The following is a 20,399-nucleotide window of genomic DNA, read 5'->3' on the forward strand; positions in this document are numbered from 1 at the left end:
TGCCCTGCCCGCCACCCCTGCCGTCCGTCTGTCCTCCCCTCTCCACCAGGACAGAGCCCAGCTTCCCCAGCCCCCTCGCCGACAGCAAAGGGAAGACAACTTCACAACTTTCCGTTCTGAGACCTTGAAAGAATTTTTTAATTAACCAAAATTGTTTCTCGTAATAGTTGGGCCCCAGGGCGAGCTGGGACTCACGTGGCAGGCGCCGGCCGCGCTGCGAGGGGCCACGGGTGCTGGCAGCCCGGGAGGGCCACCCGACTCCGCTCCGCCGCCATCTGCCGTCTCACTGTGCAGAGCTGGGAGCACGCTGCTGAGACCGCGGACGCGTTTCTGCACTGATGAGTATGATTAAGTTCTACGTGTTCAAGTTTAGAGAAATAAGCAAAACATGTTTCCCCACCCATAAATCATATCTAATTCTTCTCATTCTAAAGCATTTCCTGGGATGACGATACTTTCCCCAAGCACAGGGTTAGTTTGTGGAACGTAGGTGTACCCCCCATGAGGAAACCCAATACACAGAAATCTGGACCTCAAAAGAGATTTCCAGGTATAATTAGCCTTTAAAGTAAAGGATTGTATTCAGATTTCAGCAGGATTCAACCCAAGATTAATCTGTTTTAATTTACAAAATCTTGATCGATATACTTTTTTTCCCAGAACCCTATCTACTGTGATTCTCGTTAGATGCCATCTAACGAGAGATAATTAACCAGACCACGAGGACTCCTGGAATAGCAAGACCGTGTGTTCTTATTCTTTTCTAGGTTCTTATCAAGAAATGATGTCTAGGCCAAGTTCACGTGCTGCTGAATTACATACGATGCAGTACTTCTGTGCATTAAATATTGGAGGTTGAGCTGCAGACTTGAACCTCAGGTTACTTTGAAATACCTCCAGTGGCCCTGGCCGGTTTGGCTCAGCTGTTAGAGCATCAGCCCGTGGACCAATGAGTTGCAGGTTCAATTCCGGTCAAGGGCACGCACCTCAGTTGTGGCTGGTCCCTGGCCCTAGTCAGGGTCCTGCAGGAGGCAACCAGTCGATGTGGCTTTATCACACTGATGTTTCTCTCTGTCTCCATCTCCCTCCTCCCCTCCCTCCCACTCTATCTAATGATAAATGGAAAAATACCCTCAGGTGAGAAATACAAAGAAGAACTACCCCCAAGGACAGCCGTCATATGTGGCCTGTGAACAGCCTGACTTGGTAGTAAAATAACATCCTATAGGACATGGAAGAAAGAAAACCAGCAGACGCTTAGCGGGGCGGGGGACCCCAAGCGGGGCGGGACCCCGTTAGCCTTTGCAGACCAGACTCCCGGTGGCTGGGTCTTCGGGGAAGGATTCCGCATCCGTCCCCAAGGACTCCCCAACCTGACCTGGATTCTGCGTGCCGTTCAGCAGCTGTGACCTCACACTGAGAACACAGCATCGATGCACACAGCCCGAGTGCCGACTGCTTGTCTCCTGGCGCAAGCTCAGCTGTCACCTTGCTGCCGGAACGAAACGACTCGAACCTCGTCTCGACTTGAACGCCCGAAGGATCTCGGGGAGGTGGCTCTCAGCCGCTGTCAGGTGGCAGAGCCCAGGGCATCATGGGCTTTGTGGCTCGGTGGCCTTGGCACCAGTTAAGGCGAGAGTGTGATTAGCAGGAGGCAAAGCTACAAGCAGCCCCAGGATGAAGCGGTTCCGTCAGCACGGATCGTCCGTGTATCGTGAGGACTTTGCATTCGTGCAGGTGATGGTGCAGCAGACTGTGCTTCGAGAAGGGTCTTACACAGAAACAGTGCAGAGGAACATGCGGGTGAAGAAGCCTATCAGCTCACTGAGGCAGGTGCTTTCCGCCAGCAGGGCCCCTTGGCAGGCAGGGGTCTGCCACCCTAGCCACCGTCCTCCGCATGAACGAGAAAGAGGAGCCCCTCTGGGACCAATGAGAACAAGGTGCCCTTCCCCTCCGTGGATACGGTCCACATGGGCTCACCGCTTGTGAGCAGAGCTGACAGAAGTGAGGGGGATGCACCCCGCAAACTGCCCATCTCTCTGTGGAGCCCATGCGGGTCAGTTTCCTCTACATGATGTCGCTGATGGCTCCCGACCTTACACCACTGGTCACAGGGCAAGGATGCCGGCCCCTGCCTGTCCCAGGAGAACAGCCTCCCTGGGCTTGGACGTTGGGGACATGTCTGTACCCACAGTGACGAGCAGTTAGTGGTCCAGTGGGCTCTGTACATGGGCAAGATTTGACACTGATCTTTGTTTGTTTGTTTGTTTTTTTATTTTTTCCTTCATTGATTTTAGAGAGAAGGGAAAGGAGAGGGAGTTAGAAACATCAATGCGAGAGAACATCGATGGGCCGCCACTGGGGATCCGGCCCACAACCTGGGCATGTGTCCTGACCAGGAATCGAACCGGCGACCTCTTGGTGCAGGGTCGATGCTCAACCACTGGGCCACACCGGCCGGACTGATCTTTCAAGGGCCTAAGGGACAGTCTCTCTTAGGCTACTGTTCTCGCTTGGCCTTTATCTGAAACCTTGTTCACATGAAACGGGCTTGGATCTGCACCACCTACCCTGGAGACTCTTTCCAGAAGAAGTGGAAGGTTCGAGGTTACGAGTGGAGCCTCCCTCCTGCGGAGCAGGAATGCGCTCCATGCCCAGGCCTTCACGCCCGAGGACGGCAGAGGTGGGCATCACCTCGCTGAGCCCTCACAGTGAGTGGCGAGCGCTGTGGAGACAGCACCCCAGACTCAACAGGACTGCTCACAGCACAGACACTGGGCTGCGGCCGGGCGGCTTCCATCTGGGAGCCTCCTTCCAACAGTGGGAAGTTTCCAGAAGGATGCTAACCAGATGAGGCGAATCCAGTAGAATTTAGCACGAAACACGCTCCTTCTAGTTGGAGTATTTCATCAGAAACTAAGGGGCTGCCTTTCAAAAGTGGGGGAATGTGAGCTTGCAACCACAGACCTGGACACAGGGTTGCTATCTGTGGCCCCCCTCTGTCGTGCCTGTCACCTGCTCTCAGCAACGCACCGCCTCTGTTCTCCGAACCTGACCTGACACGAAGGACACATCCAAGGCTCTGCCCTGAAATGCGTCAAAAAGGGTAAACGCAACTGGAGAATTTAAGCTGCAGAAAGTTGTCAGAGAAAGTACCAGTTGTGATCACTGTAACACAACGGACACAAAATGAACATATTAAATAAAACGAGCAAATAAGAACAAAAGCCCCAAACGGCCGCTGAGCACCGCGCGGCAGGCGACGCAGCACTGAGACCAGCCGCTCACGTCGCCCGAAGAGCCTCGTCTGCTCCGCTTGAAGGAAAGAGCATCACTGATACTGCTCTGAGCAGTTTGGAAATGAATATCGGATTCAAAACTTCCCCTGTGCATATAATCGCATGCTAATTTACATTTTAATTACTTCCTAAGAAATCAAAAGCATTTGTTGACAGTAGAACATAATGTCAGCTTCACAGCGCACTGTTGGTGGATGCTTAATGAACTTAATTAGATAATTAGTGGTGTTAATTATCCTTCTATTATGAAGACAAAGATGCCGCACAATGGTGCACTGGTAAAGAAACACCAGGTAAGGGCCCCGTGTCCGCTCTGCTCCTTCCCTTCGGGGGAGCTCCTGGAGCAGCCTGTGAGACCAGTGGTGTTCGGTCTCCTTCTCCCGGGCAGGGGCGTCCCTCGTGGGCTACGGTGCTTCCCGCCCGGGGCCCAACACTGCCGGTGATGCTGCTTCTCAAACCCTCGCTGCCGGAGCCCACCAGCTGCTCAGTTACGGGGCAGAGGTCCTTGTTCAAAGGAGCTTCTTCCCTCACTTCTCCCTGATGTAACGGGTGGGTTCCAACATCAGCTATCTGCAGGGGGGTGTGGGTGTGGGTGTGGGTGTGTGTGTGTGTGTGTGTGTGAGATCAGGGAAGAGAGGATGAGTGAGAAGGTCCTGGTTGGGTACCCAGACCACCAGAAGAAGCCCTCAAGGGCCAGTTCACCCCTCTGCTGTCCGCCTGACCGTATGCCCACGACCCGCAGTGCAATGTCCCCCCTCTGCCCAGGATGCCACATGGCTGAGTCAATTCTGGGTGCGGTGCTGGGACAGAGCATCCTACAAGACCAGGGGCTAGAATACATGTTCTACAGACTTCATTTTCAGTTAAAGTGAAAAGAGAAACATCAGAGGCTTCAGAAATAAAACTATTGGACTGAATAATTTTTTTTTCTTGCCCCCAAATCCCACCACAGCCAAAGCCAAATGTAAGTTCTCTCTGGACATGACCGAGTGCAGACACCCCTCTGGGTTCGGGCGAGGGGAGTGCATGGTTTTCGGGGCCAGTTACCCGGGAGAGGCAGCCTCACTCACCCATCGCGGGAGCCAGGACCCCGCGTGCTTTCCAGTGTCATGGCCTGTTTGAAATCACTCGTGCCTTGGGGGGGGGTGGGAAGAGATAAACCACAGAACTTACATGCATGTATGCATGACCAATGGACATGGACAACTAAGCCGGGGACGGGGCGGAGGTGGGGTGGGGTGGGGGGTGCCAATGGGGTAAAAAAGGTAAAATATCTGTAACAAAAAAATAAATAAAAAATTTATTAAAAAAAAAGAAATCACTCGTGCCTTTGTGAATGACCATCGAACAGATAATTAACGGCTCCCATTTAGTTATTTGCTCACAAGACTTTTCCTGCCAGCAAACACGGCTGGTTCAGCCCACAGGCGTGACTGCTCACCAAGTCTGTGGCTTCAGGTTTCCGGTCACTCTCTTTCTACAGCTGTGACACCGGCTGACCTTTCTGTCCTTCCCTGCCAGCGAGAATGTGCTGTCGCGGTCTCACCCCTTCCATTTTAGAAGTCCTCATCTCTTAATTTCCCCCCAAATTCAGGCCGCCTGCTTTGAGATGCCGCTTGAAGGCATATCCCTCTCCTGTGAAAGTTCTTTGTCCCAGGCCCACAAACACCGCGTCGCACTCACTACGAGTCTAAGTGAAACATCCCACGCGACAGCCTCTGACCTCATCCTCCGTCCGGACGTGGGCAGGAGTGCCGGTGATGCGCCCGTGCCTTCTGAGTTTCAGACTTTTAAAATTCCCTACGATTTCTTCAAGATCTCTGACTTAACACTTGCCTCAGAGCCTTCCTGGGAGTGCTGACTTCCTGCTCACGGTGCACTTTCACCTCCTCGGCTGTCACCCTCGGCCCTACTGTCCCCTCCCACCCCACGACTCCAAGCCCAGGCCTTCTATTTTCACAGTCTCTGCTCAGCCCTGGGCCCGTGCAGTCATGCGCCTTTCTCCCCGCTGACACCACACTGACACCACACTGACACTGCGTCCACCCGCTGCCCGCGGGGCGCCCGCTCAACACTGAGCACCCACGGAACGCTGGGCAACCAAGGAACGCTGGGCAACCACTCAACACTGAGCACCCACGGAACACTGAGCACCCACGGAACGCTGGGCACCCACAGAACGCTGGGCACCCACGGAACGCTGAGCACCCACAGAATGCTGGGCAACCACAGAACACTGGGTACCCACAGACACTGAGCACCCATGGAACGCTGGGCACCGACAGAACGCTGGGCAACCATGGAACGCTGGGCACCCACGGAACGCTGGGCACCCACAGAACGCTGGGCACCCATGGAACACTGAGCACCCACGGAACGCTGGGCACCCACGGAACGCTGGGCACCCATGGAACGCTGGGCACACACTGAACACAGCACCCACTGAACGCTGGGCACCCACAAAACGCTGGGCAGCCACTAAACGCTGAGCACCCACGGAACGCTGGGCACCCACGGAACGCTGGGCATGTGCAGAACGCTGAGTACCCACAAAACGCTGGGCACCCACGGAACGCTGGGCACCCACAGAACACTGGGCACCCATTGAACACTGGGTACCCACAGACACTGAGCACCCATGGAACGCTGGGCACCCACAGAACGCTGGGCAACCACGGAACGCTGGGCACCCACAGAACGCTGGACAACCACAGAACGCTGGGCACCCATGGAACACTGAGCACCCACGGAACGCTGGGCACCCACGGAATGCTGGGCACCCACAGAACACTGGGCACCCACGGAATGCTGGGCACCCACTGAACACAGCACCCACTGAATGCTAAGCACCCACAAAACACTGGGCACCCACGGAATGCTGGGCAACCACGGAACACTGGGTACCCACGGACACTGAGCACCCACGGAACTCTGGGCACCCACAGAACGCTGGGCACCCACGGACACTGAGCACCCACGGAACGCTGGGCACCCACGGAACGCTGGGCACCCACAGAACACTGGGCACCCACGGAACGCTGGGCACACACTGAACACAGCACCCACTGAATGCTGGGCACCCACTGAATGCTGGGCACCCACGGAACGCTGGGCACCCACGGAACGCTGAGCACCCACGGAATACTGAGCACCCACTGAATGCTGTGACCGGTGCCGTCCACCCTCTAATTGCTTAAGTGCAAAAACACTGAACCCAAGGGCACCTGCAACCCGGTCAGACGTCACCCTTCCTCCTGAAATGGGCAGGAGTCTGTGACGCTGCCCCTCCCAGCCTCAGCAAGACCACTGTCCCTCGGCAGCAGGAGGCGGATACAAACACACTGAAGAGGACCGGAGACGGCCCGGCAGTTCCCACAGTAACCCAAAGCTGCCGATTCGGCTACTTGTGTGCCATTTGGGTCTCATGATCTCTTTAAAGAAAAAAATAAGTACACAGAAATATTTATGCATGAAGTGATATGATGTCTAGAATGTTGATTCAAAATTACTTCGTGCAGAGGGGGACAGTGGCTAGTGATGGAGATGAGACAGGATTGGTAATGAGCTGAAAATTGAGGAAGTGATGGAGAGATACATGGGAATTCATTGTACTATTTTCTCTACTTCTGTATATGTTTGAATTTATTTATTTTTTGTTCTCACCCAAGGACATTTTTGCATTTTTATCTTCAGATAGAATGGGAGGGCGAGAGGGAGGAAGAGAGAGAGGTATGTCCATGTGAGAGAGACACATCGAGTGGCTGCCACCCACAGGACCCCAACCAGGGCCAGGGACAAACTGCAACTGAGGTACGTGCCCTTAGCGGGAACCGAACCCGGGTCTCTCTGCTCTGCGGGCCGGCGCTCTAACTGCTGCGCCAAATTGGCCAGAGCTATGTTTGAATTTATAAACTATACTTCTTAAAAGAGATCATGGATAAAGTGCTCAGAGAGGGGGGTCAAGACCGTTGTTCCCCTTGCCAGGGGCCTGAGCGGGCTGCTCTTTAAAGAGCCGTCACCAGCTGATGGCCTCAGCCAGCCTCTGCCAGGGGCGGGCCCTCACTGGCTGTGAGTGGGAGACACCAGGCCTGTCACATTCCGGAAAGCAGCGATAGCTTCCCAGCTGCCTGCCCACATCTGTGTTCATCTCAGATCTTCAAGAACCCACAAGTGGGCTCTGCTGGTCTTACAGGTGTCTGGGTGGCAGGGGCCACCCACAGGCCACTTTCGCAGGACCTCAGGGCCTGGAGCACGTGGCCAGGCAGACACAAGAGCTCCAGCCCAGAGAGCGTCCTTTGTATATGGGCAGCTCCAGGGTGTCCCCCTCCGGTTCTTGGTGCCTTCCCATCCCTTCTGTTACTTCCCACACAGCCTGGCTTCCCATACGGGCCATTTCTGCTTCAAAAATAGCAGCTGGACGCTTGCTCAATTATCTCCAAAAGCCATGGACACACGGACGCAGGCCCTGGCCCTGCTCCACGGTGTGCTCCTCTGTAAGACCCCAATCTCGCCCCTGCATGAGACAGGAGGAAAGTAGGGTGAAATCCAACTCACTTGCCAGACAACACACAGGCCAGGCAGCTGCGTCCCCTGGAGGCGCTCCCACTGCACCCCAATCTTTCTGCTCTGTCTGCTTCCTCCCCATTCCCTGCACAAACAACAGAACCATCCAGCTCGCTGGCCCCTGTGCCTGGACACACCCTCGTCTCAGGGCCTGGGCCTGGCTCCTCGGCCTCCTTTCTGTCTGCTCATCTCAGCCCCGCTGAACTGAGTTCTCGGGGTGTTCTTCAATGTCATGGCTCGACAGCCGCTGCTGCAGCCCCATCATCTCGCTCCTGAGATGCTAGTCCCCTCACCGGCTCCTCCCCGGGGTCCGGACCTGCCATCTAACCTGTACACACAGAGATGTCTGCGCCCTGCTTAACGGCACCCCGTGGGCCGCAGCGCCCCCACCCTGCCCCGTGCTCATCCCGCCACCCACCCTGCCGCCAGCCGCCCCTCTGCTCTGCCCAGGCCAGCGGCCCTCGTCCTCTCAGCCCTCCCACCTGGTCCCCGGCTCCCATGTCCAGGACACCCGTTCTGTTTAAAAATGCTTCAAACAACCACCACCAAACAGAAGATGACACACTCTATATTTTGTATTCTGGAATTACTTCAGATTTTCAAAAATGTCTAAAGATAGTATAGAGAGTTCTGGTCAACCCCTCACCTGGTTTCCCGTAAGTTAACACAGTTTTGACTGACACTGTTGCCAAGGTCCATCTGTCAAAATGAAGAAACCAGTGTTGGTCGTAGGTGTTTCTTCAACTTGTTTTTAAACACAAAAGTCCGAAACTGAGCAGCGGAGCAAAGCCATGACCACTGCTGCGGGGGAAATGCTGGCCAGAGTGGTGCCCTCTGGGTTCTCCGCAGGGGGGACGACGAGGCGGCTGCCAGCACACCCCAGCTGGCCTTCGGTGGCCCCAAGGGAGCCCAAGATCCCGCCTCTGTCCAGCAGGCTGGCACCCACAGCCTTCGCCCTGGCAGAGACACGCTTCAAAGTGGATCCCAGAGAGAAGGTGAGGGCAGGGGAGGAAAAGGAGAAACAGCATCTATCACTGCAGCCTTGCCCCAGGCTCACCTGCCAAGCAGGAAACACCTCCTAGGGAAGTGGAGGTAGGCAAAGGCATCGGGACCGTGTCCCACGCCAAGGAACAATTTCCCAGCGCTGTAAGCTGTCAGCGCTGACATGATAAGGAATAACACCGAATGAATAATGTTTCCTCCAAAACCAGCTCCTTTAATTACAAGCCTCTTCTTTCCAGAAGAGAGCCCAAAGATGCAGAAACACCAATTTCATGCACTGTGCCTGAGTAATGTCCCCACGCTGCTGCTTCCAGATGGCGACCTCCTCACTGGAGGCACTAATGATGTGGGCACATTTAGGAAAAACCAATAACGCAGTCTTTAACCTTCAACAACAAAAAACGTGTTGTACAAAATGTTCCTTGGGATGCATTAGAAAATATCAATTACATTGCTCACTGAGGTGTAATCAGCTGTAATAATCAAAATTAATTTTTAAAAATAATTAAACAGACCCCAGGGCAAATAGTTGATGCTCTTATCCTATGACATCACAGCGTACATATGTACCTGAGAAGTTGTGCCTCTGTCAGCAACAAAGGCAGCCGTGTGAACGCAGGACAAGTGCGGGTCTGAGGCTGGGGGTCACCCAGCGGAGGCCGGACGCCACGCGGTTCCCTGCACTGTCCTTAAGAACCTTCCTCGGAACGGGCTCTGTGCCCCGCCCAGCCTGAGGCACTGGAAGAGATGCAGTCACTTGTAAAATGAAAACATAATCCACTTTGTTTAAAAAAATAACTTGGCTTTTAAAAATCCACAGGTTATAAAGTGTAGAAAGCAAAACCAAATCAGGTTTACAGATACACAAATGGGGCTCCAACAGGAAGGAAGAAGCCGGGGGAGGGTGTGTGCAATGTGCACGTGTGTGTGATATGTATGTGGTGTGTGCATGCACGTGCATGTGTGTGCGTAAACAGGTGTGCATGTATGTACGTGTGTTTCGCAGAAGTTTGCCCCACTAGCAGGTGCAGCTACGCGAGCAGGGCCGCGCTCCTGTCTCCGAGCGTCGGGGCGCGCAGACCGCAGAGGGGAGCGCAGCAGTGCAGGCCTGCTGTCCGAGCGTCGCTGTGGGAACGCACAGCTCTTCCCGGGAGCAGCAGCTGCGGCTATGTTCCTGGGGTGTCCCTCCACCCTAGTGCAGCCACACTGGCCTCTCCTGCTTTAGGGCACCCGGCCTGCGCCTGCCTCCGTGCCTTTGCCCGGGATCCTCTCCGCCCGACCACTTTCCCGGAGGGCACCCGGCGATCTCTCGCCACCTCTCCCAGTTCCCCGCTCGATTCCTCCTCATTGCAGTTGACACCCCCAACGCTCAGGAGCGTGACACCTGTTACTGCAGGTCCTCACCCCATGAAAGCAGAGGACACGTTAGCTTTTCTGTCATCTGTAATGCTGGTGCTTAGAGCAGGGTCCAGAGTCGGCACTCAGTGAGTGTTTGCTGACTGAGTGAGTAACTGAGTGAGTGACTGAGACCTGGGTTGATGCAGAGACATCTTGAACAACCTGCCTTCACAAGACCACAGAGCCGATCTCAAGTGTTCTCTTCCCCAGATCTTTCAATGAGTCGAGAGCGAGCAATGCCAAGCCACTGAGAACCTGCGTGGCCCCAACGCTGCAGCCTACCGAAGCTTCTTCTGGATGAGCTGGTCCCTCACCCCGCCTCCCAGGACTTGGCGGCTGCGCTGAGCCCACGGCAGTGACCTGGGCGGGAGGGCGGCACAGGAACAGGCAGCATCGGTAGCCTGGGAGGGTTCCCACAAAGTGCATGTCCACGCCCCCACCCCAGCCGCCCTGTCCCTAGCCCCAAACCAGATGACCCAACCTCCTAGGGACAATGGTCACTCGGTCAAGGAGCAGAGCTCCAGGGTGAAGCCAAGGGCACAGGGGCTGGCTCCCTCCTGCCACACATGGCGTTGGTCCAGAGAAAGTGCGTGGGTACAGCTCTGGGCTCAGCGCTATGACCCCGTGTGGAACGCGTTTCCTTGCGGAGAAAGCGATGAGGTCAAATGGACCTTTGTAAACTGTCCTCTACCCCAAGGCACCTGCAGCTCCTGAGGGCTCCTCATATTCTGCTGGACAGAGCGCATTCCCGTGAGTGTTGGAAACCAGCGGTTGAGGGGCTGTGAATGGTCTGAGACCCTGCACTGAGCAGGAGATGGACAGTACCTTTCCTCTGCCACCCCCTGGCTGCGGACCCTTGGCTTCTCTTAGATTCAGTTCCCACATCTACAGAATGGGGCCAACCGCTGAGTAATGCACCTGAGACAAACGTGAGTTATCCGCTCGCTCGCTCAGCCAGTGTGTGTGTCCACACTTAGGGCGTGATGCCCGCCACAGGCCAGGGTGCTCGGGACACAGCCCAGCCTGGTCCTGACACCAGCAGGCCCGCAGCCCGGTCGAGCTGGTTTCTGGCCACCCCTCTAGTTTAGGCTCTTTCTCCGTGCATCTTGACATTTCTGTTGCCAGAAGCTTAGAGCGAAGAACCCCTCCTACCCTCGGCTCATGGCAGGTGCAGGAAGCTCTGTACCCCATCTTCTCCCCAGTATCTGATGACAGTGCCTCTCCCATTGGTCACTCCCCACAGTGGACCCGCGGGGACAGCAGGGCCCAGACTCTGAGCAGGAGGGCTTTGCAGTCAAGCTCACCTTCCAACGTGAAATGAGCAGAGAACTCAAATTGTGTGACGTGTCTGCCAACCGCCTAAGCTACCCCCCAGGGGGCCCCTTCCCACAGTGTCCTGCAGTTACCTGTCCCACAGGGGAGGGAAGGAGATAAAGCTCAGGGTCCCCTGACTAAGGCTCTGTCCATTCACTGATCACAGTCTGCCCCAAGATCAGCCACGGGCCCAGCATTAGACTAGAGGACACTTGTTTTCCTAAAGCAGCCCCCGCACCCCCGTAGAACCTGTGCCTCCTCCCGGGAGGCAGGGCACACGCCTGCCCTGGACCTGGGCGGGGCCCTGCGGCTCTCTCAGCGAAGGAACAGCAGAGGCCGTGCTGCCTCGTGTCTGAAGCGCGGTCATGGACGGCAAGACCTGTGGCTCTGCCTGCTCACCCTCTCTTCTCGCCTTCCCCTCCCTGTAGAAACTGCTCCCGGAAGCCCGGCTACCGGCCGCACGGAAGCACAGGACACACGGAGAGGCTGTGCGCAGGTGTTCCGACCGACAGGCTCAGCCAAGCTCTCAGACTCAAGCCAGCAGCAACCCCGGACGTGTGAGTGAAACCTTCCAGAACCTTCCAGTGGTTCTGGAAAAGGCCCAGACATCATGGAGCAGAGACACCCCTCAGACCTGCTATGTCCCAAACTGCTTACCACGGTATCCATAATCACACAAAAGTCATTGCTGATACCATTGCATTTTAGGATCATTTGTTATACGGCTTTAGAGAAATGAATTAGAAAACCCCAATGTCTCAGCCTTGCAGTCAAGAGGGTCTAATGCCGTATCCCCCAGTAACAGCACCAATGTTTCTGGCCCCTTCACTGAGCCCATATACTGGCTCCTACTGAGCCACGGGCTGCTGTGCCCTGAGCACACCCAGCACCCAAGGATAATGGCTTGGATTTTAATGCCACCAGGAACACCTGCTCTGGGTGCCCACGAGGAGCCACATTCTCAGAGTGAAGGCTAGCCTAGGACCCGCCCCTCTCGTCCAGGAAGCCGCATGCTCACACTTGAGAGCCCAGAAGAACATGGAATTAGACTCATCCAGTCAACAGCAGAGCAAGGAGACATGACTCGTGGGGACCAAGAGAATTCCTGGTCTTCTTAGGGACATGGGGTCTGGGCTCACCTCTGTCTTGCACTCGGGGTCCTTGGCCTGCCGCCCAGGGATCAGCCTCATGGCCGAGGACAAGCTCTCGCTCCACGACGTGACTCTGCTGTGGTGACCGGCACTCGAGCGACTGGCCAGAGATTTCTTCTCAGATGCTGGGGACAGGGAAGCAGAGACTGTCAGAGGAGGGATTGAGAACACACACAGTGTCTGCGGCCGGCTTGGCCCCCAAAGGCCCGCCAGGGGTTCGAGCCCAGTGTGCCTCTGAGAAGGGAGCAGTGGGAAACGCGGTAGGGTTCTGGTCACCGACCTGGCGCAGAGCCCTGGCTGCACAGCCCACTGGCCGTCAGGCAAGAGGCTAACATTCCGAAGCCTCAGTGTTGTCATTCTGTAAAATGGGAATAACAGTATCCACCCTTCGTGTGGTGTCGTGGAGAATAAACACGATTATATTTAAAATACGGGCCTTGAAATACAGAAAGTCTGCAAACTATGGCTGTGGGCGTAGACAGAGCCGTTTGCGGGCGTCATGGTCCCTCTCGCTGTTTTATTCCACTACATGGACACGCGCAAAGTTGTCCTTTAACTGCATTCATCCCTGAAATGCAACCTGACATTTTGCCTTCAAATTGCCTGTATGTAGACACAAATGTTCCTGGGCTAGTTTGGGAAGCCAGTGAAGTAAGAGGTGCTACACCACTGAGTAGTCTGGGACAATATACATGGAAATAACCACCTCTTAGAAGACTGAATTTCGTGAGGTTGAAAGACTTGAAACAAGTATATGATCTGTAATTGGACAGCCGTGACCGCTTCAAGCAAAATTAAAGCATCATCTCACAGTTGCATCGATTAATACGAGGGTGAAATGTTGAGTTATTGACAGAATGCAAGGAACATTAATATCTTCGGGATGAAGACTTTCACTTAGAGCCCAAAGACACTGCCCGCCAGTGTGGCTAAGAGGTTAGGGTGTCATCCCATGGACTGGGAGGTCCCGGTTCGTATCCCGGTCAGGGCTTGATCCCCAGTAGGGGCTGTGCAGGAGGCAGCCAAGTGATGCTTCTCTCTCACATCAATGTTTCAATCTCTCTCTTCCTTCCTCTCTCTTTAAAAACATATTTTAAAAAAAGAAAGATTTCAAAGAAACTGAGGCTCCAGGTCACTGCACAGCTTGGCAGGTGACTATGAGAGCAAGACCCCAAGCTGCAGAGCCCAGAATGGAGCTCGGACACGGCGGCCCTTCAGTCTGAGAGGTCTCTAGAGTCCCCTTGCTGGCTGACACCTCTGGCCTTCCTTACACCTAAGACGCAAAGAAGCATCTATTCTCTGTGAGCAGGTCCATGAGGTTCCAGTGATGTAAGTCCCACCCCCAGGATGGAAGGGAAGGCCTCGTGGGAAGGCTGCGAGCCCCAAGGGGAGCCTCGGGAAGTCTGGCTCTGACACCCAGGAGCTCCACCCTGGCGCCCACTGGACAGGTACCTAGGTAATGCTGCCAGGCCTTGAGCATCATCTCCTCCCAGAGGGGGGTGACTTCTCCAAGCTTCACTTCTCTGTCCCCAGGCTTCACAGAGAGATCAATCTTGAAGGTGTCCTCCAGCTCCTGCCGCCTCTGTGCCACGAGCTGCTGCCAGAGGGTGTGCACGGCGCCCTGGATGCTGCGTTGGACTGGGAGAGAGCGTGGCCGTGGTCAGGCAGCTCGGCACCCCGCAGCGCCGGTCATGGCTGCTGTCCCTCACACGCTTTGAGCACCATCCTGCTTTGCAGTGCGACCGACATCCACGTGAGCTGTTGCTCCCCTGCTTCTGACCGCCCACCACCCAGTCCTGCCATCCTCTTGTGTCCTGAGCTGGGAATCCCAGGCGATGGGTTTAGGGAATTTCCTTCTCTCACCTCCCAATTCTGACACCAAACAGAGAGATATCTGTGAGAACTCTGGGTAACCAGCTGGCTTCTCCTAGAAAGCTCCTTTCAACCTTTTTATATTAGCCTCTTGGAGGAATGGACACAAAAACTAGAATCGTACCCATGGGACCAGGACCCAGCAAGGTCCCCCTTCCTGGCACTGGCACAGGCTCCCCACCAGTCATCCACCTCAGTGTCCTGTATGTGCCCGGACATGGCAAGTCTCCCAAGCTGTTCCAGCTGCTATGCCCACACAGCCCCACCATAGTGCCTACGTTCCCTCGGGTGTGGACCACCAGGTCCCCCTCTAGTCCCAGCCTGTCTGCTCATCCCAGGACACTGCTCGGTCCACTCTACAAGTCGAGTCCCCAAATGCCAATGCTCATGTTGGGGTCAATACTACAAGAGTAAAATGTTAATTCACAAGAGTTGTGAGCACTGGCTTTGGGTACCTGTTTGAGTAGAAATCAGGCTCTTGTGCCTACCATCTAGTATCACAAAATATCACTGGTAAGTGGCAGGAAACCAAATTGCCGGAGGAAGGTCTACCAGAGCCCCTTGGACCAAGAGGCAGCAGCCACTCAGAACACAATGAATCCAAATGAGATTGGTTTTTTTTTTTTTTTTAACTCATTCCTTTTAACTTGACTTGATCTTAGAAAATCCAAAAATAACCTCCATTAAGCCAAACACTTTATAAATGAGTTTATTTCCTCCATTCCCATGTTCTAGGGAAGAAAGCTGAAGACACAGCTAGCTATGTAATGGTTTGGACTGAAACGCCACGCCAGCTGCCGTATCCAGTGGTCCGAGGTAAAATTCAAGAGGCCAAAGAACATGTGAAGTCAACTTACAGCGAGGTCCTCCGGGTCTCAGTCTAGCCAAGTTCCACAGGCTCTGTTTGCATCCACCCACCCAGCCAGTCCAGGCCATTTTTAACATGCAAAAGTCACTCCCATGATACCCCCATCGGGTTACCTCGCTCTGCTGCTACATCGTTCTGGACCTTCTAGGGCTCACTCTGGCCTTGGACTCTCTCCTTCATAGTCTATGTTTCCTCTTCCCGGGAAAGACAAACTGAAGCATGCAACCCCAGCGGGTATCACTATGCACCTGCTCCCCCCAAACAGACAACACATGAAATGTACCGTCACTCAGACTTGGGAGGTTGTCCACTCTTTTTTCTCTCACTTCTTCATTCGGAGAAAGAAACACTTGATGATAAGGAGTCACTCTAGGCTTAGGGTCCAATCCGAAGCCTTCTGGGTAACTAGTAGACAAGAGATTTTCTCTATAAAATCCGTTTCGGTGGGGTTATGCCATTGTTCTTTATTACAAATAATCATCCTCCAAACACACTACATATCAACATGGAAAATCTATCTCGCAGGTCCAAGCCAACAGCTATAACAACTTCCATGACAGGTATTATACAATAGCATTCTGGAAAATAGGAAAAATGCCATTTTTTGTTCCTATCTTATTGAATCCAATCCATGCTCCCAGCAGACCCCCTGAACCCTCTCCTGGTCTCCCCATCAGCAGAATCAGTCATTTCTTTTTGCAGACCCCGCAAAGCATTGACCTCTGCCTCTGTTCGACATGGACCCACTCTGCCTGGAATGGGGCAGGGCCAGCGTCACGGCCTCAGACCTGTGCACTGTTGCGTGGTCCACCCTCGGAAAGGCCCCATGTGTGGGCGCTTCTCTTACTAGTTTGAAGTTCACAGTAATTTTTGAACAAGGGATCCTCCCTTGCACTTTTCTGGACCCCACAATCCCAGAGTTGGTTCTGAATGGGGTGCAGTGGTTTACATGTTAGAATCCCCATGAACTGTGTGCTCCAGGGCTCCTGGTCATGTTACTGTCCATGTGTGCTCTTCTCTGCTCCTCAGCCAAACACACAGAATGCACTCTCAGTTCATGTTTGCGAGTTGAACAGAAAATGACAAACCAGAAAATAAAAAAATACAGCATATGGCAATTTATATGCACTATGTATAACCAGTGGACACAGACAATAGTGTGGGGAAGGCAGGGCGGCGGGGAGGAGGGGCCAACGGAGGAAAAAAGGGGGATATCTGTAATACTTTCAACAATGAAGGTAAGTTTAAAAAGAAAAACACATTTCTGGAATGAGACCCCCTGGAGGCTGGAGTCCATTCTGCTAGACAGGGTGGGGCATCCACCCCGGACCAGCTGCACCCCGCTCTTCACCTGTGCCTTCCGTGTGGACGGGACCCCATTCTTGAAATGCAGAAGAGACAGACCACCCAACTGAATCCACACACTGAAAACAGAGTGTTTACTTCAAACAATGAAAGGCAAGGCCTCCTCTGGGCTGGGGGCCAGGAGCATTCTCCATTGCTTCCCAGATCGCGACTATCTTCCAACTTTCAAGGGTCAACTTGACGGGATTTGGGGGATTTTTTTTTCAATAATCAAGCATAATACTAAAAAAAAGGACTAGACCAAAATGTAATATCCCACAGTGCTCTGTTCCTCTACATTCAGCATGGCTCTCCAGAGATGAGGAATATTCACAGGCAGTAAGACACCACGGTGCAGGTGATACATGACATATACAGATGGTCACACACACACACACAGAGCACACACACACAGAGCACACACAGAGAACACACGCACACAAAGCACACACACAGAGCACACACACGCACACAGAGCACACGCACAGAGCACACACACAGAGCATACACATAGCACACACAGAGCACACACACAGAGCACACACAGCGCACACGCACACAGAGCACATGCACACAGAGCAAACAGCACACACACAGCGCGCAGAGAGCACACACAGAGCACACACACACAGAGCACACAGAGCACACGCACACAGCACGCACACAGAGCGCACACACAGAGCACTTACACAGCGCACACACACAGCACACATGCACACAGCACGCATACAGAGCACACACACAGCGCACACGCACACAGAGCACATGCACACAGAGCAAACAGCACACAGCATGCACACAGAGCGCACACACAGAGCACTTACACAGTGCACACACACAGCACACATGCACACAGCACGCATACAGAGCACACACACAGCACGCATACAGAGCACACACACAGAGCACACACACAGTGCACACGCGCACACACATACAGCACGCACACAGAGCACACACGCAGAGCACACACGCACACAGAGCACACACAGCGCACACGCACACACACAGCACACACACACAAAGCACACGCACACAGAGCACACACAGCACACACGCACACAGAGCACACACACAGCACACACACACACAGAGCACACACACAGAGCACATGCACATAGAGCACGCACACAGGGCACACACGCACACACACAGAGCACACACATGCACACAGAGCACACGCACAGAGCATACACAGCACACACACAGAGCACACACACAGCGCACACACGCACACAGAGCATACACACAGCACACACACAGAGCACACACACAGCACACACACGCAGAGTGCACACACACAGCACACACGCACACAGAGCACACACGCACAGAGCACACACAGAGCGCACACACACACAGCGCACACACAGAGCACACGCACAGAGCACACACACAGAGCATGCGTACAGCGTGCACACAGAGCACACACGCACACAGAGCACACACACACACAGAGCACACACGCACAGAGCACACATGCACACAAAGCACACACAGAGAACACACGGAGCACGCACACAGAGCACACACGCACACAGAGCACACACGCACACAGAGCACACACACACAGAACACACACAGCACACATGCACACAAAGCACATGCACACAGAGCACACATGCACACAAAGCTACACGCACAGAGCACACACACAAAGAGCACACATGCAGCACACACAGAGCACATACGCACAGAACACAGCACACATAGCACACACACAGAGCACACACGCACAGAGCGCACACACACAGAGCACACGCACATGCAGAGCACACATGCACACAAAGCACACACACGGAACACACAGAGCACACATGCACACAGAGCACGCACAGAGCACACATGCACACAAAGCACATGCACATAGAGCACACACGCACATAGAGCACACACACCGAGCACAGACGCAGCACACACAGAGCACACACGCAGAGCACACACACAGAGCACACGCACACGTAGAGCACACACGCGCAGAGCACACACGCACACAAAGCACACACAGAAAACACATGCACACAGAGCACGCACACACAGAGCACGCACAGAGTACACATGCACACAAAGCACACGCAGAGCACACACACTCAGAGCACACACGCACACAGAGCACACACACAGAACACACGCACACATAGCACACACACAGAACACACATGCACACACAGAGCATACACACACACAGAGCACACACACACTGAGCACATACACAGATCACACGCAAACAAGCTCACAGCGTACACAGAGCACACACACACACAGTACACACGCACACAGAAAACTAACATGGCTTGAAACTTTGGACTTCAAGAAAAGTATTGTAATGAGATTAGTTTTTTGTTATTAGCATTTCTTATACAAGTGTACTTCTGGATGCTATTTTATATAATAAATTGTCTATAGTTTTTTTCTGTAATCAAAATTATTCCTGGCTAACATAATATAATGTATTTTATATGTTTTTCCATTACATGGTTGTATTCGACAAATGTTAATATCTCCGAAATCTGCCTGCATCATGAAATCATATTAAATGTTGGAGTTGTCTTCCCCCCAAATTAAATCAGTGAAGACTCTTACAACCTGAGAATTGTGGAAATAGGGTCAAGTATTATTTTATGACGATTCTAGATGCTCAGTCCCATGGACAGTTTTGAGGAAAACCTACCATACTATCAGACATTGTACGTAATTTGGACAACCAGATCAACGAGGGTTGCTGTCACTGATGTTGACCTCTGAAGGCTTCTTCTCTGCCGTGAGCCCTGGGCCCAGAAACAGACCGGGAGGCACCTACCTCTTCTCACTGAGCAGGAGCAGACAGTGCATGAGGCACAGCAGGAAGCTGGAGTTGGAGTTGTAGGTGGCGAAGACGATGTCCCAGTGCTCCTGCAGAAAGTCCAGGGTGCGGAGGAGGCTGAGGCACTCCGAGAGGGACTGCTGGGGCTTGGAGAGGCAATGCAGGATGACTTTATTTAAGCTGCTGTACAGAGCAGTGATGACAGTGGCCCTCTGTGAAGAGGGATTCTCGATGACCTGTGTCATAGAATAAACACACACACACTTGTGAAAACTACGCTTTCAGGTACTGACCCAGTTAACGGAGAAAATGATACAATCTCAGTCTTTTCTGTATTTCAAAATTCGGCACGATCTAAAATTCCAATAGGACCATCTTCACTGCCTTTGAGCTTCTATTTAAGTGAATAATCAATAAAGGCAATCACAATGATTGGATTTGCCAAAAATTGGTGTAAAGATTTTAAAGTTTACCACAGTTGTATTAATGGGAAATAGATAAGAGACCAGAGATTTCTGAAATATAGGTAAGATGGTTGACCTTCAATGTATAAGAACATACTATTAGTAGCGTCTGTTTCAAAAAATATATTACTAACTGTAAATCTTAGTTACCACGTATCGAGGATTTGCAATACCCCAGGTATCACACTGAGCATTCTGCGTGGCATTCCGTGTGGTGCCTCATTTAAGCCTCCTGACCGTACGATGGAGTAGGCACTAAGCACATCCCGCTTTAGGGATAAAGACTGAGGGGCCACGAGGTTAACTGGTCAGCAAGGGGCA

General features: G+C 53.4%; 1 protein-coding gene across 1 annotated transcript in view; it reads right to left on the minus strand.

Moving 5' to 3' along the window:
* Positions 1 to 20,399, minus strand: part of WDFY4 (WDFY family member 4) — a 284,390-nt gene that overhangs the window by 123,425 nt on the left and 140,566 nt on the right. The window contains exons 36-39 of the mRNA XM_036265310.1: positions 19,612 to 19,850; positions 15,751 to 15,872; positions 14,180 to 14,365; positions 12,716 to 12,852 (exon numbers count right to left, since the gene is read on the minus strand). Coding sequence (XP_036121203.1) covers positions 12,716 to 12,852; positions 14,180 to 14,365; positions 15,751 to 15,872; positions 19,612 to 19,850 — 684 coding nt within the window. The remainder of the gene's footprint in view (positions 1 to 12,715; positions 12,853 to 14,179; positions 14,366 to 15,750; positions 15,873 to 19,611; positions 19,851 to 20,399) is intronic.

The sequence above is a fragment of the Molossus molossus genome, unplaced genomic scaffold, assembly GCF_014108415.1.
Source record: "Molossus molossus isolate mMolMol1 unplaced genomic scaffold, mMolMol1.p scaffold_m16_p_17, whole genome shotgun sequence".
Taxonomy (NCBI): domain Eukaryota; kingdom Metazoa; phylum Chordata; class Mammalia; order Chiroptera; family Molossidae; genus Molossus; species Molossus molossus.